The sequence below is a fragment of the Jaculus jaculus genome, chromosome 11 (genome assembly GCF_020740685.1).
Source record: "Jaculus jaculus isolate mJacJac1 chromosome 11, mJacJac1.mat.Y.cur, whole genome shotgun sequence".
NCBI classification, from domain to species: domain Eukaryota; kingdom Metazoa; phylum Chordata; class Mammalia; order Rodentia; family Dipodidae; genus Jaculus; species Jaculus jaculus.
This window is the reverse complement of record NC_059112.1, coordinates 94600930-94618334: the sequence shown is the minus strand read 5'-3', so window position 1 is coordinate 94618334 and position 17405 is coordinate 94600930. Positions and strand designations below refer to the sequence as shown.

General features: G+C 52.2%; 1 protein-coding gene across 14 annotated transcripts in view; it reads left to right on the top strand.

Annotated features, from left to right (window-relative positions):
- Positions 1–17405, top strand: part of Wnk2 (WNK lysine deficient protein kinase 2) — a 141732-nt gene that overhangs the window by 55584 nt on the left and 68743 nt on the right. For all 14 annotated transcript variants that reach the window (XM_045161541.1, XM_045161547.1, XM_045161546.1 and 11 more), the window contains exons 4-7: positions 2639–2796; positions 8375–8463; positions 9797–10016; positions 17104–17404. In XM_045161541.1, the coding sequence (XP_045017476.1) occupies positions 2639–2796; positions 8375–8463; positions 9797–10016; positions 17104–17404 (768 nt within the window). The remainder of the gene's footprint in view (positions 1–2638; positions 2797–8374; positions 8464–9796; positions 10017–17103; position 17405) is intronic.

Genomic DNA, 17405 nt, shown 5'->3' with positions numbered 1-17405 from the left:
GCTGTGGTGGCCATCTGCCATGGGCAGGCCCAGGGTCTAGTGCGCGCCCTCTGGAGACTCTCCACCAGCCCAGCTAGCAGCAAAAAGGCTTTGCTGGGGTTTCTTGCCATTGTCTCCTCACAGCTTCACACAGAGGCACCAAGGGGCTGGGTTAGCAGGAGTGGCATTAAGGACGATTGAGGTGGTGGCCCCAAGGAGCGGGCCTTTGCTTCTTGTAGCACGGGCCTTCCTGCTGAGTCAGCCAGCCACGGGTGTCTGCCTCACCCTGTGACCGCTGCCTGCACAGTGGGCTCTCCTGCATGGCTACAGTGCCCAGACTCATGTAGCTGTGGGGAGGGCGGGTCCCTCAGGGTATATGATGGGGTGGGAAAGGCCTGGGATATGACACGTGTTTTTGTCACCCTTGCCTGGGACCTCTTTGCTGTGGTCCTTGCGGGCTAGGTAACATATTCACTGTTCTATGATGTGGAATAGAAAGGAACTTAAAACAACAACAAAACCTTAACTTAGAAACTGCCAGGGCAAAGTGATTTCAAAAACCCAAGAAGATAAGCACTGGCAGTGTAAGGTCTCCCTCTCTCTTTTCAGCCTTTTATTTCTTGTGGGTATTTCCAGAGTTCTGTATTCTTTTTTAGAAACCTAAACATACTGTTTTTTATTTTTCTCTACTTTGACCTACCCCAAATGCTCACTTTTTAGTTAGACTCATTGTATATGTTAAATTGACGGGTAAGAGACCCTGCTTTAAAAGGGGGGGGGCACTGGAGAGATGGCTTTGTGGTTAAGCACTTGCCTGTGAAGCCTAAGGACCCAGGTTCAAGGCAGAATTCCCCAGGACCCACGTTAGCCAGATGCATGAGGGGGCGCATGTGTCTGGAGCTCATTTGCAGTGGCTGGAAGCCCTGGTGCACCCATTCTCTCTCTCTCTCTCTCTCTCTGTTGCTCTCAAATAAATAAATAAAAACAAGCAAAAAAAATTTTTTTAAAGGCTGGAGAGATTGCTTAGTGGTTACGGCACTTGCCTGCAAAAACTAAGAACCTGGGTTCAACTCTCCAGAACCCACGTGAGCCTGATGCACATGGTGGCATTGTTTGAAGTGGCTAGGGACTGTGGTAACCCATTCTCTCTCTCTCAAATAAGTAAATAGATAAATAAGTGAATAAACAAATACATATAAAATATACTTTTAAAAACTAGAACATTTTCATAGTGCCTGACACTACCTAAACAAGACCATCATAATAGGAGGAAAAGATGCTGACATCAAAATAAAAGAGAGACTGATTGAGAGGGGGAGGGGGTGTGATGGAGAGTAGAGTTTTGAAGGGGAATGTGGGGAGAGAGGGAATTGCCATGGTTTATTGTCTATAATTATGGAAGTTGTCCATAAAAAAATAAAATTTTTTAGAAGTAGAACATTCTGAAAAAGCCTACAAACAAGTGAAAAACAGCCCTGCCGAAGCAATCAGCTCAACACTTAATTGGACTTGTTACAATAAAAGGCTGTTGTGCTTTTAAAGCAAAAAAGCTCTACTTGATGTCAGAAGATTTAAAACCTAGATTCAAAGGAGCATCAGCCACGTCCACCCCTGGACAGAAGGCTCTGGCTGGGTGTGCGTGTCCGTTCGTGGGGCCAGGAGCACGTGCAGGCTTATGTCCATATTGCATGGCCCCTCATAAGTTCCCATGTCCTTAACAAGCCAGGGAAGTGTTGTGTTACACTGTGTGTGTGGGGGGGTGTATGCACATGGACGTATATGTGCGCACGCCCCACGTGTGACTGAACAGACAGGAGGAGGACCTCAGACGCCGCCCTTCTGGTCCGCATCTGTGTATTCCTTTCCTAGAGATGGGGTTTCTCCCACATCACAGAGCTGCTGTCTGTCACCTAGCCCCAGTGACCCTCTGGTCTGTTCTGCCCTCAGCAGACTAGGTTTACAGATGTCGGTGGTCATACCCAGAGTTTTAACCTCTTTATGCAGGTTCTGGGGAGTAGAACTTGGTGGTCTCTGAGGCTCTGTTGCTTAAAGTGCAAGTGCTCCTAACTGCTGAGCCATCTCCCCTGCTCATTTTACACCTTTTTTGTTTGATACACTATGAGCAGTTCCCATAGTAATGTCTCCACTCTGCCCACCCCTCCCCCCATAGCTGTTTTCCCCAACGGTGATAGTCTGTATGTGACATGCATTGTGGTGTGTGAGCCCAGCAAACCTAGCCATTCTCTCCTCCGGGGACACTGAGACCTTTCCTGGGTTTTATAATTTTAGGCAACTTCAGCGTTACCCACAGGTTTCTGTCACTTCTGGGAAGGCAGAGAGCCAGCCAAGTGCTGTGCCTTCCCACACCGTCCAATATCCACACACCAGCCAGGGTGGCTCAGGGCATAAGCATGTCGCCTGGGAAGCCGTGATCTCCCAGCTGTGGCCACAGATGACACTGTAAACTGATCACTCACCCTAGAATCAGGAAGGAACTTTCTGAAAACTTCCACCTGCAGAGCATACTTGTTTGAATCCTGGGGCCCAAGATCAGTGACACAGTGTGCCACAAGACAGATGGGGAGGAAACTGGGGGACGTCTGAGAGGCCAAGAGAGGGGGGCCATGACTAGTGACCGCTGTGTCTTTTGTTCCTACAGGGACACCGGAGTTCATGGCACCCGAGATGTACGAGGAACACTATGATGAGTCAGTGGATGTGTATGCCTTCGGAATGTGCATGCTGGAAATGGCCACCTCCGAGTACCCCTACTCCGAGTGTCAGAATGCTGCCCAGATCTACCGCAAGGTCACCTGTGTGAGTCTACCCTGCCACCTTATTAGTAAGGACGCGGCCACGCATATGGATCACAGCCTCGGCTGGCTGTGAGGGCCTGCGGAAGGTCCCCATAACAGCTGTGTAAGGAAAGGGACGAACATGGCTATCTTGCAGTGCGGAAACAGGCTTGACTGGGTGAGAGAGAAGTCTAACAAAAGTGACACTAATGACCGGCTGCTGGGAGTGGAGCTTAAGCCCTGGGGGCTTATGGTTCCAGAAGGAAACTACAGCTCCCCTAGGCAGCACACCTGAGCTACCTGGTCCTAGAACCCCCCCCCCCCACCACCACCACCAGCAAACCCCAGGACTGCTGGTCTCCTCATCTTCTTTATTTTGCAATCGTAGTCTGTTTTCCCTTTCACCAAACATCACGCTAGCCAAGCGTGTCTCTTAGGTGGTTGGCCGTACTGGGCAGCCTTAATCCCTGTTTTGCTGTCGCTGTGATTTTTGAGTTGATCCGATGGCTTCAGCTGTGCAAACAGATGGGCTTTGTCCTCCCTGTCCTCCCTGTCCTCCCTCTGTGGCTCTGGTTGGGTGAACGGAAAGCAGCATGGCTGAGCCACTGGGCTGGGCTTTTCTGTGCCCAATTCCAGGCTCTGTCATCTTGGCTCAGGAGGACTGCAGGGTGATTCCTGCCCTGGGCCCTAGGCTGCTGTGATCCCCGGAGTTCTCCCTGCGTCCTTCGCAGCCTCCGCCTGGGTGGCCCACATAGAAATCAGTGCACTGTCCACTAGGTTCTGCTCTGGGCACCGGTGAGGCGGAGGCTGCATCTGCAGGTGTGTTCTGGCCAGTCCCCAGAATCCTGCCCTGGACCTGTCCCTCCAGCTGCCCCCTCTCTGCAGACGGCCCATGTCTTTCTCCTTTGTCTTATTAGTCCCAAATTATATCACATGGCTGCATCAAGCCCCTCCCGTAGGCACTGCAGGTAGGGGACGGCAGGCAAAATTGCTGGCTGGTGACTCCTGTGGGTCTGGATCAGAAATCCACTCAAAGGTGCCAGGTGCCTCCAGAGAGGCAAAATCAGTGTGTGGAGACAGTGAAATTAAGGTTCCTTCCATTCACTGGCGCGCTTGGCGGTGCTGGTATGGGATGTGGGGATGTACCCCGGACCTGGCGTTGTACTGTGGGTGGCAAATAAGAGGTTTTTCAGTGGTGCTAAGGACGGCAGATGGGAAATCTCAGGCTGGGGGCTGGGTATACCTGATTCTGGGTAAGTAGACAGAACAGGGCGGGGAACTCCCCACCCACCCCCTGCTGCTGGCTGCTTTTTTTTTTTTTTTTGAGGTAGGGTCTTTTTCTAGCCCAGGCTGTCCTGCAACTCACACTGTAGTTCCAGGCTGGCCTCGAACTCACAGTGATCCTCCTGTCTGTGCCTCCCAAAGACTGGGATTAAAGGCATGTGCCACCACGCCCAGCTTAAAATATTTTATTTTATTTTTTATTTGAGAGAGAGAGAGAGAAGGAGGAGGAAGCACAGAAAGAGAGAAAGAGGCAGATAGAGAGAGAATGGGTGCGCCAGGGCCTCCAGCCACTGCAAATGAACTCCAGATGCATGCGCCACCTTGTGCAGCTGGCTTATGTGGATCCTGGGGAACTGAACCGGGTCCTTTGGTTTTGCAGGCAAGAGTCTTAACTGCTAAGCCATCTCTCCAGCCCTGCTGCTGCTGCTGCTTTTATTGCGGGGGGCAGTGTAAATGCACACGTGCCTTGTGCATATGTGGAGGTCAAAGGACAACTTTGGGGCGTCAGTCCCCACCTTCTGCCTCGTCTGAGGCAGGAGCTCTTCTTGATCACTGTCCCGTGTGCCGGTGAGCTTCCGGGAAACTCTCCTGTCCCCACCTCCCTTCTCACCATAGGCATACTGGCGTTACACACAAAAATCCAGTCCTACGTGGTGGTGCATGCCTTTAATCCCAGTACTCGGGAGGCAGAGGTAGGAGGATTGCCGTGAGTTTGAGGCCACACTGAGACTCCATAGTGAATTCCAGGTCAGCCTGGGCTAGAGTGAGACCCTACCTCAAAAATTTAAAAAAAAAAAAACTTTTCTCTGTCTCTCTGTCCCTCTTTCTCTGTCAAATAAATAAATAAAATATTTTTTAAAAAAAAATTGGGCTGGAGGGATGGCTTAGCAGTTAAGGCATTTGTCTGCAAAGCCAAAGAAACCTGATTTGATTCCCCAGGTCCCACGTTAGCCAGATGCACAAGGGGGCGCACGCGTCTGGAGTTCGTTTGCAGTGCCTGGAAGCCCTGGTGCACCCATTCTCGCTCTCTCTCTCTCCCCGTCTTTCTCTGTCAAATAAATAAATAAAATATTTCAAAAAAATCCAGCCCTATTGCCTGGCTGTTATGTGAGCTCTGGGTTTCTGAACTCAAGCGCTCCCACTTGTGAGAGACAACTGCTTTATTCACTAGGCCTCTCCCTAGCCCTGGGCCTCTCTGCTCACCTGTCTTTCCCAGCTGGGGGCCTCCAGCACGTGGGTTCACTGGGTCTCTCTCTCTTTCTCTCTCTCTGCCCCCCTTCCCTTTCCTTTTCTTTGCTCCTTCCCTTCATCATCCCTCTGTCTCTTTTCTTCTCTCATTCTCTGTCTCTCCTTGGGAAAATTTATGTTTTGTATTCTCTATGTGAAATAAAAACAAAAAGCAGGGTAAGGTCTTTAAAGCCTAGAGCTTGTTGGAGAATAAATAACTTGATGGGTGAAACCATTCATGACTTTACCTATTTTTTTTTTTTTTTTTTTTTGGTTTTTCGAGGTAGGGTCTCACTCTGGTCCAGGCTAACCTGGAATTAACTATGTAGTCTCAGGGTGGCCTTGAATTCATGGCAATCCTCCTACCTCTGCCTCCCGAGTACTGGGATTAAAGGCGTGCGCCACCACGCCCGGCAACTTTACCTATTTTTAAACTAGTTGCCCCTTACCTGCCTCTCCCCAAACCAAGCAGATTGCAAACGAATCCTGCCAACCCCTGCTTCTGATGGCCGGTCACCTCTGTGTTCTGTCTGCATGGCCTCTCCAAAAGTGGCTGTTCTTAGGTTGACATTTGCTCCCCCCCACCCCGAAAGTCATGCAGCAGTGACCACAAACAGTGCTCTTGACTCCTGAAGGAGGGTCTGTGGGTAAGAAGCTCAGGCTCTGTGGGAAGTATGGGCTCCACCATGCGCTGTGGCTCCTCCCTCAGGTAAGCCCTGGCTTGAGGCTGGACTACCAAGCTCTGAACAAGGGGTGTGTGGAAAGCTCACAGCTGTATCTGAAGTGACAGCCGCAGTGTCAGGTTCTGCAACACAGGTGGATGCCCTGCTGTGGGCTGTTGTTGCTGGGGGTCATGGTGGCCATGGTAATACGATGGTTGTCTTATTTTAGGTGTGAGCAGGCATCTGTGAGGCTGTTATGCAGACACTGGGAAACCCACAGTGTCTTCCATATGACCCGAATGGGAGGTAATAAGGGTATGGGCCTCAAGCTGGAGAAAAGGAGATTAGAGAGAGGATTCCAGCGCATTCTATGACCTGACGACTCCCCCCCCCCCCCCCCCCGCCGTCCCCGCCACTTTCTCATGCTTGGGGCTTGAGTGTGGTCTGTCTACAAGCACAGTTGTCATCATAGTTGGAAACTTTTGACCCTTCATTTAAGGCTTCAGCAAGCAATTTTTTTCATCCCTACTTCCTATTCGGTCCTGGGACCCGGCCCCCTTTTTGTTTTTTCTAGCTAGGGTCTCTCTCTAGCCCAGGCTGACCTGGAATTCACTATGCAGTCTCAGGGTGGCTTCGATCTCATGGCGATCCTCCTACCTCTGCCTCCCGAGTACTGGGATTAAAGGCGTGTGCCACCATGCCCGGCCCCCTGGGACCCTATTTTTCTGTATGTCATTTACTTGCTTGTCCCTTGCTAGTGCCCCCAATTCTGAAGCGAAGGGAACAGAGCCCTGTTTCTCTCTGCTCTCCACTCCATGTCTGATAGCTTTTTTCTCCCCCTCTGTGTTTGGTTTTCTCCCCTCTATGTGTATGTGTGTGACTGTGGTGCGTGCGTGTGTGAGAGCGAGGGCATGCCCACACCATGGTGCACAAGTGGAGGTTGGAGGGTGACTCAAGCGTTGGTTCGCACCTTCCACCTTGTCTGAGGCAGGGTCTTTGGCTGTTCACCCCTGTGCCACCAGGCTGTCTGGCCTGCTAGCCTCTGGGGAGCTCCTGTTGCCACCTTCCATCTCGTGTAGGAACACTGGCATTGCGGATGCGCACTACTGTGTTTAGCTCTGCGTGGGGCCGGGAGATCCGGACTCAGGTTCTAACATCTGCCTAGCGCTTTAGCCACGGAGTCATCTTACTGCCATCCCTGGTCCCTTTCCTTCTCTTTTTTTTTTTAAGTATGGGTTTGTTTTTTTTTTAATTATTTATTTATTTATTTGAGAGCGACAGACGCAGAGAGAAAGACAGATAGAGGGAGAGAGAGAGAATGGGCGCGCCAGGGCTTCCAGCCTCTGCAAACGAACTCCAGACGCGTGCGCCCCCTTGTGCATCTGGCTAATGCGGGACCTGGGGAACCGAGCCTCGAACCGGTGTCCTTAGGCTTCACAGGCAAGCGCTTAACCGCTAAGCCATCTCTCTAGCCCCGTCCCTTTCCTTCTGCACGTCTGGTCCGTGGTTAACTTGCTCCAGTGCTACTTATCACTCAGTGCTTTCATGTCTTGTTCCACTTGGTTCTTTTTGATATTCAGCTCATTTCTGCTCCTCACCGTATTGTATTTCCCCTTTTAAGACTTACCCACAGTCACAATGAGTTTGATGCTCTCTGTCTAAGTTCTATTCTAGCATGCTGTCATTTCTCCACCCACCCCCTTTTATTTTTTGAAGTAAGTCCAACAGGCTACCTTTTTATGCGAGAGTGTGAGAGAGAGAGAATTGGCACACCAGGGCCTCTAGCCACTGCACTTGAACTCCAGGTGCGTGCACCCTTTTGTGCGCATGTGTGACCTTGCACGCTGGCATCACTGTGTCTGGCTTATGAGGAGCCTGGAGAGTTGAACATGGGTCCTTTGGCTTCGCAGGCAAGCGCCTTAACCACTAAGCCATCTCTCCAGCCCTCTCATTTCTTTTGACTGCTCTTTTCTGCCAGGTCAGGGCTCATGTCTTCCGGCTCCCAGTGTATCTAATAAGTTTTGTTTGGATGTACTATGTACATCATCCCTGCACTGTGACCTCTGGAAGTGTTTCTGCCCGCAGTTCCCTAATGGTTTTGCCCAGCTCTCTGGCACTGACTAGGTACTCAAGTCACTAAGTGAAGGCTTGAGGGGAATCCCATGCGGACATTTGGGTTCTTCATTCTCTATCACTCCTTCCTTTCCAGCTCCGCCTCATAGCTTCCTCAGCCTCCCTGACCTCTGAACACTCGACTCAGTGAGAGGCCAGGCTCCACTGGGTTCTGGACCTCAGTCTGGGGAAGTGCCCCTGCGTGGCAAGCTGGGCCACAGGAGGGAGTTCCCTGAACGGCTTTCTGCGCCAGGATAGGGATAACAGCCTCTAGCTCCTGAATGTTACCAGCTAACTCTGCTCTGTCCTTCTCAGGGTATCAAGCCAGCCAGCTTTGACAAGGTGCATGATCCTGAGATTAAGGAGATCATTGGGGAGTGCATCTGCAAGAACAAGGAGGAAAGGTGAGCTCCGGTGCGGGGCTGGGCAACATGGGTCCAGCTGACATGTCCAGCCACATTCCTGGTGAGGGAGAGCTGCTGAGGCCATACAGACCGGCTCAGGCCACGTGATACCAGGTCAGGGAGTTGCTGTGGACAGTACATGGCCTGTGTCTTTCCCTGATGCCTGGGAATGGGCTCCTGATCCAGCCTAGAGCATTGAGGCACCTGGAGCATTGGTTCTTCTGGCCACTTTACAAAGCCATCTCCCCCTAGAGCAGGGATGGTCTAACCACAGCCAGAAAGGTAGGGATGTCTTTTCAGCCTTTCCACTCTCCAAACTGAGGCACATCCAACCATCATCCACCCACCCACCCACCCATCCACTGATATCCTCAGAAGTGAATAGGGACGGACAAGTGCCTGAGGAAGCCAGTCCCATGACAGTGACGCTGCGTCATTCCATTTGTACTAGAGAAGGGAACAAAGGAGTGGTTGGTGGGGCATGTGTGTTCGAGTGACAGGACCATGTAGATCGAGAAGTGGTCGCTATAGCAACCCCCAGCAGCCAGACCTCCTGGCTCCGTGCATAGAGCCTCCCATACTGGGGTCTGGCTCCAGCCCCCCGGACTTGGCAGCTCCTTGCTCAGCTTCTTGCCCGGCAGCCTCTGCTTTTCTCCTGTCCCTACTTTCTGAGGGTCCTCTACAAGCCTTGTTGCTGCAGGGACCCCCTGCCACGGCTCCAGGTTGGGGTTCCTCGAGCCAGGGATTAGTTATGAGCATCGAGAACTTGCCTGTATCTCAGTAGGGCTTCTTTTTGCATAGCTGGTGGCCGGGTACCAGGAGTGTATTTTCTTTCTTCTCTCTCTTTTTTTTTTTTTTCTCTCCAAGGTAGGGTCTCGCTTTATGTAGCCCAGGCTGACCTGGAATTCACAGTGTAGTCCGAGGGTGGCCTCGAACTCACGGCAATCCTCCTACCTCTGCCTCCCTAGTGCTGGGATTAAAGGTGTGCGCCACCACGCCCGGCTCAGGAGTCTGTTTCTTTCATAATGAAGGGCAGGGGTAAAGAGAGTCTTAAAATATGACAGAGTATGATTGTATCTAGGTCCTTGTTTTTCCCATCTCCTGGGAATTGAGGAAGGCTAATGTACAATGCTAGGTAGTAGCTGTCCCCGGGTCAGCATCCGTCTGCCAGGAGGAAAGTCAGAGAACTTTCTAACGCAGCCTGTCTGCTGTGCTAGCTTGCAACTTGATGCTCAGGTGCAATGTGAGCAGGTGCCCTTGGCCACTTTGTCTGGCATTCCGGGTGTTTGATCCCGTGTCCCCAAACCCTGCCTGGGAGCCGCTCTCTCCCCAGGTATGAGATCAAGGATCTGCTGAGTCATGCCTTCTTCGCGGAGGACACGGGTGTCCGTGTGGAACTTGCAGAAGAGGACCATGGCAGGAAGTCCACCATTGCCCTGCGGCTCTGGGTGGAAGACCCCAAGAAGCTGAAGGGCAAGCCCAAGGACAATGGAGCCATAGAGTTTACCTTTGACCTGGAGAAAGAGACCCCTGACGAAGTGGCTCAGGAAATGGTAATGTGTACGGGCCTCACACCTCCCTCTGGGTCCAGTAAGGGGGCTCAGGCTGGTCATGGGAAAGTCTGGCATGTAGATTAGGGAGGATGCACATCATTTCTTGATGTTGTAAAAAGTCACCAAAAGGATGCTTCAAAAGTAGGAGTGGGGCTGGAGAGATGGCTCACTGGTTAAGGCATTTGCCTGTGAAGCCTAAGGACCCAGGTTCGAGTCCCTAGGACCCACACAAGCCAGATGCCCAAGGTGGTACATGTGTCTGGAGTTCATTTGCAGTAGCTGGAGGACCTGGCATGTCCTTCCCCCTCCTCTCTCTCTCTCAAATAAATAGAGAAAATATTTTTAAAAATAAATAAAACAGGGGCTGGAGAGATGGCTTAGTAGTTATAGCATTTGCCTGCAAAGCAAAAGGATCCTGGTTCTATTCTCCAGGACCCAAGTGAGCCAGATGCTGAAGGTGGTCCATGCATCTGGAGTTCATTTGCAGTGACTAGAGGTCCTGGCGTGCCCATTCTCTCTCTCAAATAAATAAATAAATTTAAAATAAATAAATAAAACAGGAGGTGGGGCCAGTGTTCATAGGAGGAGCATGGGCAGTCCTGAGGAAGTCATGGAGTCCCTGCTGTGTGGTCCTGGTGGGGTGTGACAGGAGTGACCAGAGGGCTGGCGGGGAGGAGCGCCTGGGATGTGACGCAAGGAAGGAGCCCTCCATGAAAGTGGAGAGAGCCAGGGGATGGATACAATGGACAAGGCCTCGCTCGGCTTTGACCCAGTTCTCGCCACTTCCAAGGTGGTGGCCTCGCGTGTGGGATCTTTGTCTCTCCTTTTGCTTTGGGACGCTCTCGCAGCTGCCTTTGCTTCTGGTACTTTTCCATCTAGGCAGGTGATGGAGGAGCGCAAGTCTGGCCCCGTGCCCTCCTGCTCTGTGCTCCCCTCACGTGCGTGAGAAAGAGCGTGACCTTCTTCTGCCTTGGGGTGTCGGGCTGGGCCTAAGGAGGGCCTTTGAGCCTGCTGGGGTGACAGGTTAGGAGAGGGACGTGACTAGCCCTCACAGGGCAAGGAGTGGCCCAAGTGCAGACACAGGCATGGGCAAGAGGAGCGGCCACCTTGACTCCAGGTGCCCATGTGGAATCATCATCGTCTCTAAGAGTGCGTGGCGGGGGCGCACAAGGTGTGGCAGTTTCTAGAACTGCGGATGCCAGGCTAGGTTACTCTGACCCAGTTCTTTAGACCAACACCGTCCAGAATGGTAGCCATGACCCACATGCAGCTACTAATTGATTTCACATTTAATTACAACATAAAATTCAATCTTCCTGGCTACATTTCAAGAGCTTAATACCACAGGGATGATAGCGAGCCTTGGATTGGACAGCATGGTACAGTTTCACCATGCCACGTTCTGCTGACAGCACTATCCTGGGAAGGAGGGACCATTAAAATTGTGTGTGTGTGTGCGTGTGTGTGTGTGTGTGTGTGCGCGCGCACGCATATGTGCATGTGTGTGTGCGCACACAAGCCTTCTGAAGGATTTGTACCTGAGGGCATGGCCTCAGCACCCAGGGGCTAGAGGAGAGAAAATGCCTCCCGGAACTGCCGGGTGCCATGGTCAAGGCTCTGTCTTCCTTAGCAAGCACCTGCCCAGGACTGTGATGGCATTGAGAGGGCGAGAATGGTGCACGGCTGTGCTGAGCTCAAGGTCAGCTGGTTGCACGGTCACCACCAAATGTGCTAAGCCAGTCACCAGTGTGCCCAGGCTGGCCCTCTCCTGCCTGGCCTACCTGTGGTCACATCTCGGACTCAGCCACAGAAACTTGTGCTGTGAGTAGATCTCATGAGACCCAGTGGTGACCAGTGACTGATGGGGTGTGCAGAGTGCATTTTCAAATTCAGTCACCCCAAACTCTGCCTTTGGATGGTCACCAGCACACATGTGCTGTGCCTTCGGGAACACGCTTCCATTCTCTGATGTCAAAAAGCAAGCACCCCGTGCCTTTTGTTTTGGGCGTGTGTATGGGTATGTGGTGTGTATATATGTGTAAGTGCTGTGTACATAGGTACATGTGGTGCTTGTACACATTTGCACAAATGCATGTAGGGGCTGGAGGTTTACGTTAGATGTCCTCCTCTGTTACTCTGTTTATTTTAAAAAAAAAAAAAGTTTTTTTTTTCAGGGTAGAGTCTCGCTCTAGCCCATGCTGACCTGGAATTCACTATGTAGTCTCAGGGTGGCCTTGAACTCATGGCAATCTTCCTACCTCTGCCTCCCGAGTGCTGGTATTAAAAGCATGCGCCACCAGGCCCAGCTTAAAAAAATATTTATTTATTTATTTATTTATTTATTTGAGAGAGAGAGAAGTAAGACAGGGAGGGGCAGATAGAGAATGGGCTCACCACAGCCTCCAGCCACTGCAAACAAACTCCAGATGCATGCACCACCTTGTGCATCTGGCTTACGTGGGTCCTGGGGAATCAAACCTGGGCCCCTTGGCTTTGCAGGCAAGCGCCTTAACCACCAAGCCATCTCTCCATCCCCACTCTCTTTATCTTTTGAGACAGTGTCTCTCACGGAACCCGGAGCTCACCAATTAGACTGGAGTAGCTAGCCAGTGCACTCTAGGAATGTGCCTCTCTCTGCCTCCCCGGTGCGGGTATTAAAGCTGTGCACCACCATTGTCTCGCATTTTATGTGGGTACTGGGGAATCCACATCCAGGTCCTCATGCTTCCATAGCAAATGCTTTACCCACTGAGCAAGCTCCTTCCCCTGCTTCTCACTGCAAAGCCAGGTGTTGCATGAGGTGACAGGCCCGTTGCGTGCAGCACGCGAACTGAAGTTTAGTGCTAACTGCTGCCCCCACTGGTATTGGGCCTGGGGTTGGTGGTGGCAGAGGTGGGAAGGCCGACTGAAGGAGTCTGTCATGCATGTCAGGTGACTAGAGTCCTGGGGATGCCCCACTGCTCTGGCCTGGGTGGAAGAATCTTTCAGGGCTGCCAGTGGCAAGAATAAGGACAGGGATTGGGCAACCTATTTTTAATGTGGCCGAGTCCCCAAGGAAGGGCAAGTGGACTAGCATTCTCTATTCCTGCAGGAAGCTGGGGATGCATTATAAGTTTGCCTACAGTGGGCTGGATGTGGCCAGGTGTGAGGAATGAGCGGGCTGAGGCTTGAGGTCAGTTGCCACCAGATGACTGATATGTGGCAAGGGGACACTGTGGCTCAGTGTGAGTGACTGCACTGTGGGTGATACGTGCTAGTTTCTTTCTCTCTGCTGTGAACTAGGATCTGAGCAGAAGCAGTGTAAGGAAGGAAAGGGTTTGTTTGACTTATGGCTTCAGAGGTTGTATTCCGTTACGCCCAGGAGGCAGGCGTGCATTGCAGCCAAAAACAAGAGCGGACGGGCTGGGCAGTAATATGTCAGATCGTGTCCCCTGCTTCAGTGACCCACCTCCTCCAGCAAGGCTCTACCTCCTGAAGGTCCAAACAGTGCCACCAGCTGGCAACCATTTTACATTCATTTTACATTGAGGGAGGTGCCTGGGGTTCCCGGCAAATGGATTCTGAGGGTCTGGGTTTCATCTACACCTTGGCCTTAGTTTGGCTTTAGTCCCTGGAAGATGCAGTTACTCCAAATCCAGGTGATCCTTGGCCTTCTTCCTAGATTCTGCTTAGCTGCTTCCAATGGAGGTGCCTCTCTAGACTCTACCCCGTCCCTGCTTATCATCAAGGTACAGACTGACAATGCTTCCTGCAGGAGAGGGCCATGGCGGATAATGTTGTCACCCCAGCTGCTCCCTGACACTTGGCTGAACTCACAGGCTATGTCCCTTCATCAGTTCCAGGGAGGCCTCTGAGCCTAGTGTCTTCCCTCTGCCTCTCTCCTTAACTGTCCTTTCTCCCATCTCATCCTTTTCCCTCCTCCCCACTGCTGTCTCTTACCACAACTCTGTTCATTATAAGACAACCTTCCATCCAGGAGGAAAGCATCCATGTAGAAGAAGGGATGTGACTTGGGTCCATTTAAAGAAGATTTAAAAACAACAACAACAATGTGGGGCTGGAGAGATGGCTTAGCGGTGAAGCGCTTGCCTGTGAAGCCTAAGGACCCTGGTTCGAGGCTCGATTCCCCAGGACCCACGTTAGCCAGATGCACAAGGGGGCGCACGCGTCTGGAGTTCGTTAGCAGTGGCTGGAGGCCCTGGCGCGCCCATTCTCTCTCTCTATCTACCTCTTTCTCTATTTGTCTGCCACTCTCAAATAAATAGATTTTTAAAAATGAACAACAACAAGAACAAAACAACGTGTATCCCCTCACTTTCTGAAGCCTGGTTGCCATATGGACTAGCTGAAAGTCACACATTCCCACACTGGGGGACTCTGTTCTGTGTATAGCCCCACATGGGCCTGTCCGCTCTACCTCTGTGCTCACCGGGCCTCATGGTGGACCCAGGGTGAATTCTAATGTCACCCTCCACCATCATGCCTGCCTGAGACTCCAGAGTCATAATAGAGGTCCAGGCCACCAGCCTCTCTCTGGGCCCAGGAATCAAGAGACATCACCCTGCAGAAGTAGTAGCATGTGGGTCTGGCAAGACCCTGTTGTCTGCGGCTGCTCTTAGGACCAAAAGACACAGGTGTGAGGAGCCAAAGATGCCCTGGGATGCAGATGAGGCCTCATGGTGGCACCTTGAGGGGAATGAGGATGAAGATGAGATGTGGGAAGAAGATTCAAGTCAGAGTGAAGCTCAGATATGGGCGGAATTCTCCAGGGTCATTTGGTTTTAGGTGACCTGCAGGCAGTCAGACATGCCCCAGGGATGGAGGGGAGAGGTATTCATGAACCAGTCCTTCCCTTGGCCACTGAAACCCAGATAAAGGGGATTGGAAGAAATGCTTTAGTGAGGAAGGTAGGGAGTTAGGTAGATAGCAGTGGAAAGAGAAATGGGCTGGGTCTGTGGTGTTGCAGAAAATAGACCAAGCCTCCGTGTGTGTGTGTGTGTGTGTGTGTGTGTGTGTGTGTGTGTGTGTGTGGTGTTTTCTTTGGTAGATCTGGTCAGATAGGCCAAGCATAGTAAAAGCATGGGGACTGGGAGCAAGCAGCTTGGAAAATGGAGCAGATAGAGCCACACACCCCTGGTGTGACCTGAGGTCCCCTGGGCTTTAGAGATGGCCTTGGACACATGCTCTGTGCTCCAGCTACCTTTGCCCCCTGGGTATCAGTGACAGGGACAACAGCTGCCTTGGGCTGCCTGCTCTCAGCTCAGAACTGACATTGGTCACGTCTGTCCAGCCTCAGCCTCCTCACAAAGGCCCCTGTGGTTAGAATCTGGGGGTCTTTGGAAAGAGTCCGCTTCTTACCCTAAGACCAGAAGATGACCCTAGACCTGGTCCCCTTCTCAAAGAATGTGGATCGTCCTGTTCTCAATCTCATAAAAGGGTCTACTTTGTCACCACGTCCTTCCTGGAAGCACATGGGTCTATCCATCCCCTTTGCAGGATGTATGCTCTGAGGGTTTGGGGAGAAGACGTCTGGTTTCATGTAGATTGCTCTCACTGTCTCTAACCTCATACATGTTTCCTGGGAGGTGCTTTGAAGTGATACAAATACCTTCTTGTCCATCCAACTATCCACTCCTAATGAATACAGCACAGTTCTATTTTAGGTGATTTGTTGACCTCCACTTATGAGTTATTGATTGCCTTGTGACAGATTACCTCCAACCACAGCGCTTGGCGTGCTCTGGACTGTGTGATTCTTAGGATAGGGAGCAGGGGTCAGAAATGGCTCAGTGCCTCTCATAGGGTGCAGCCAGGTGTTGGTTAGGGCTGTGGGCCCATGTAGCCAGAGACCCAAGTTTCCTGCTGGGTTGGCCTCTGCAGAAAGTGGCTTAAGATATGGTATCACCAAGAGCAATGATGCCAAGAGAAAGGGAGGGAGAGAGATGGAGAGATAGAGACAGAGAGATGGAGGGCAGAGGAAAGATACCTCTCCATTTCCCACTACCTAACTGTAGTGGGGACATCTTGTCCCCATCCCCTCACCCCCTATCCACAGATTATTTGAACCACATGCAAATGCATGCCAGAATTTGTGAACATGTCCTTCAAACCATCCTTGTGTCACTGCCCATTTTGATGCTCAGATGTCCCAGATTTGCCAGCGAATGGCTCTGGCACGCGCCCCATGTCACTTTGCCTGTCCCCGTCTTTCCCTGGGCATGTCCTGACAGTTGGGCCCGACCTCCTCACTCTGCCCAGCCCTGAGCCACTGATCCCGAGGCAGCTCTGTTTTCCTCTGACAGTGCGCGGGGCTGTGGACGGTGTTTCCAGACCCTTGGGGTGGACGGAGCTCCCAGGGACATGTGTCTCTGCATGTGCACGCCACGCGTGCTGACTACGTGTTGGGCTGTTCTCACATGACAGCCTGGGTTCCCACGAGCACCGCGTTCCTGCCTTTCCTCAGGGAAACTGCCTGGCTGCCCCACGTGGCTCACTGCCACTCTCCAGCGATGGAGCCCACTACCGTGTGCTTCCTTCAGTAGCGGCCAGCCCCCAGACCAGAGTGTCCCCTGCCAGCCTGCCCCACTCTGTGTGCCCACCGAGAGTCCGCCCAGCTCCTTAGAACTGAAGTCCTGAGAAAGGGAGGTGCGCTTGGAACCTTAGTCTAAGGAGCTTTCGTGAGTTGTGGTCAGCCCCTCCTCTGAGTTCTCTCTCATCAGGAAGTAGTTTTAGGGAGTCCAGGTGAGCTCACGCTGTATCCTGGAGGTCCCAAGAGCCTTTGACAAATGCTCTACTGGTAAACGGAATGTAGGATTTTGCCAGGCCCCTTGCACATTGTGCTACTTTGCGGTGACAAAGGTGATCCTCCTTCCTCTAAGCTGGTCAGGGTCTAGGAGGCCATTGAACACCTGCTGGGCACAAAATCTGGGCCCTATGGACTTCAGTCAAAAGTGGATATATACTCGGGCGCATCCTGAGGGAGGCTACAGGGTAGATGGTTGAGTTCAGTGGGGCCCGTGTGCTTGTATGTGGGTGGGGTGGGGGTGGCTGCTCTCCCAAGACGCTGAACATGTGACTGCCTTTGCAGATTGACTCTGGCTTTTTCCATGAGAGTGATGTGAAGATTGTGGCCAAGTCCATCCGTGACCGCGTAGCGCTGATCCAATGGCGGCGAGAGAGGATCTGGCCTGCTCTGCAGTCCCAGGAGCCCAAGGACTCCGGCAGCCCAGACAAGGCCCGGGGTCCACCAGCACCCCTGCAGGTCCAGGTGACCTACCATGCGCAGGCTGGGCAGCCTGGGCAGCCTGCACCGCCAGAGCCAGAGGAGCCTGAGGCTGACCAGCATCTCCTGCCTCCGACCCTGCCAGCCAGCGCCACCTCCTTAGCCTG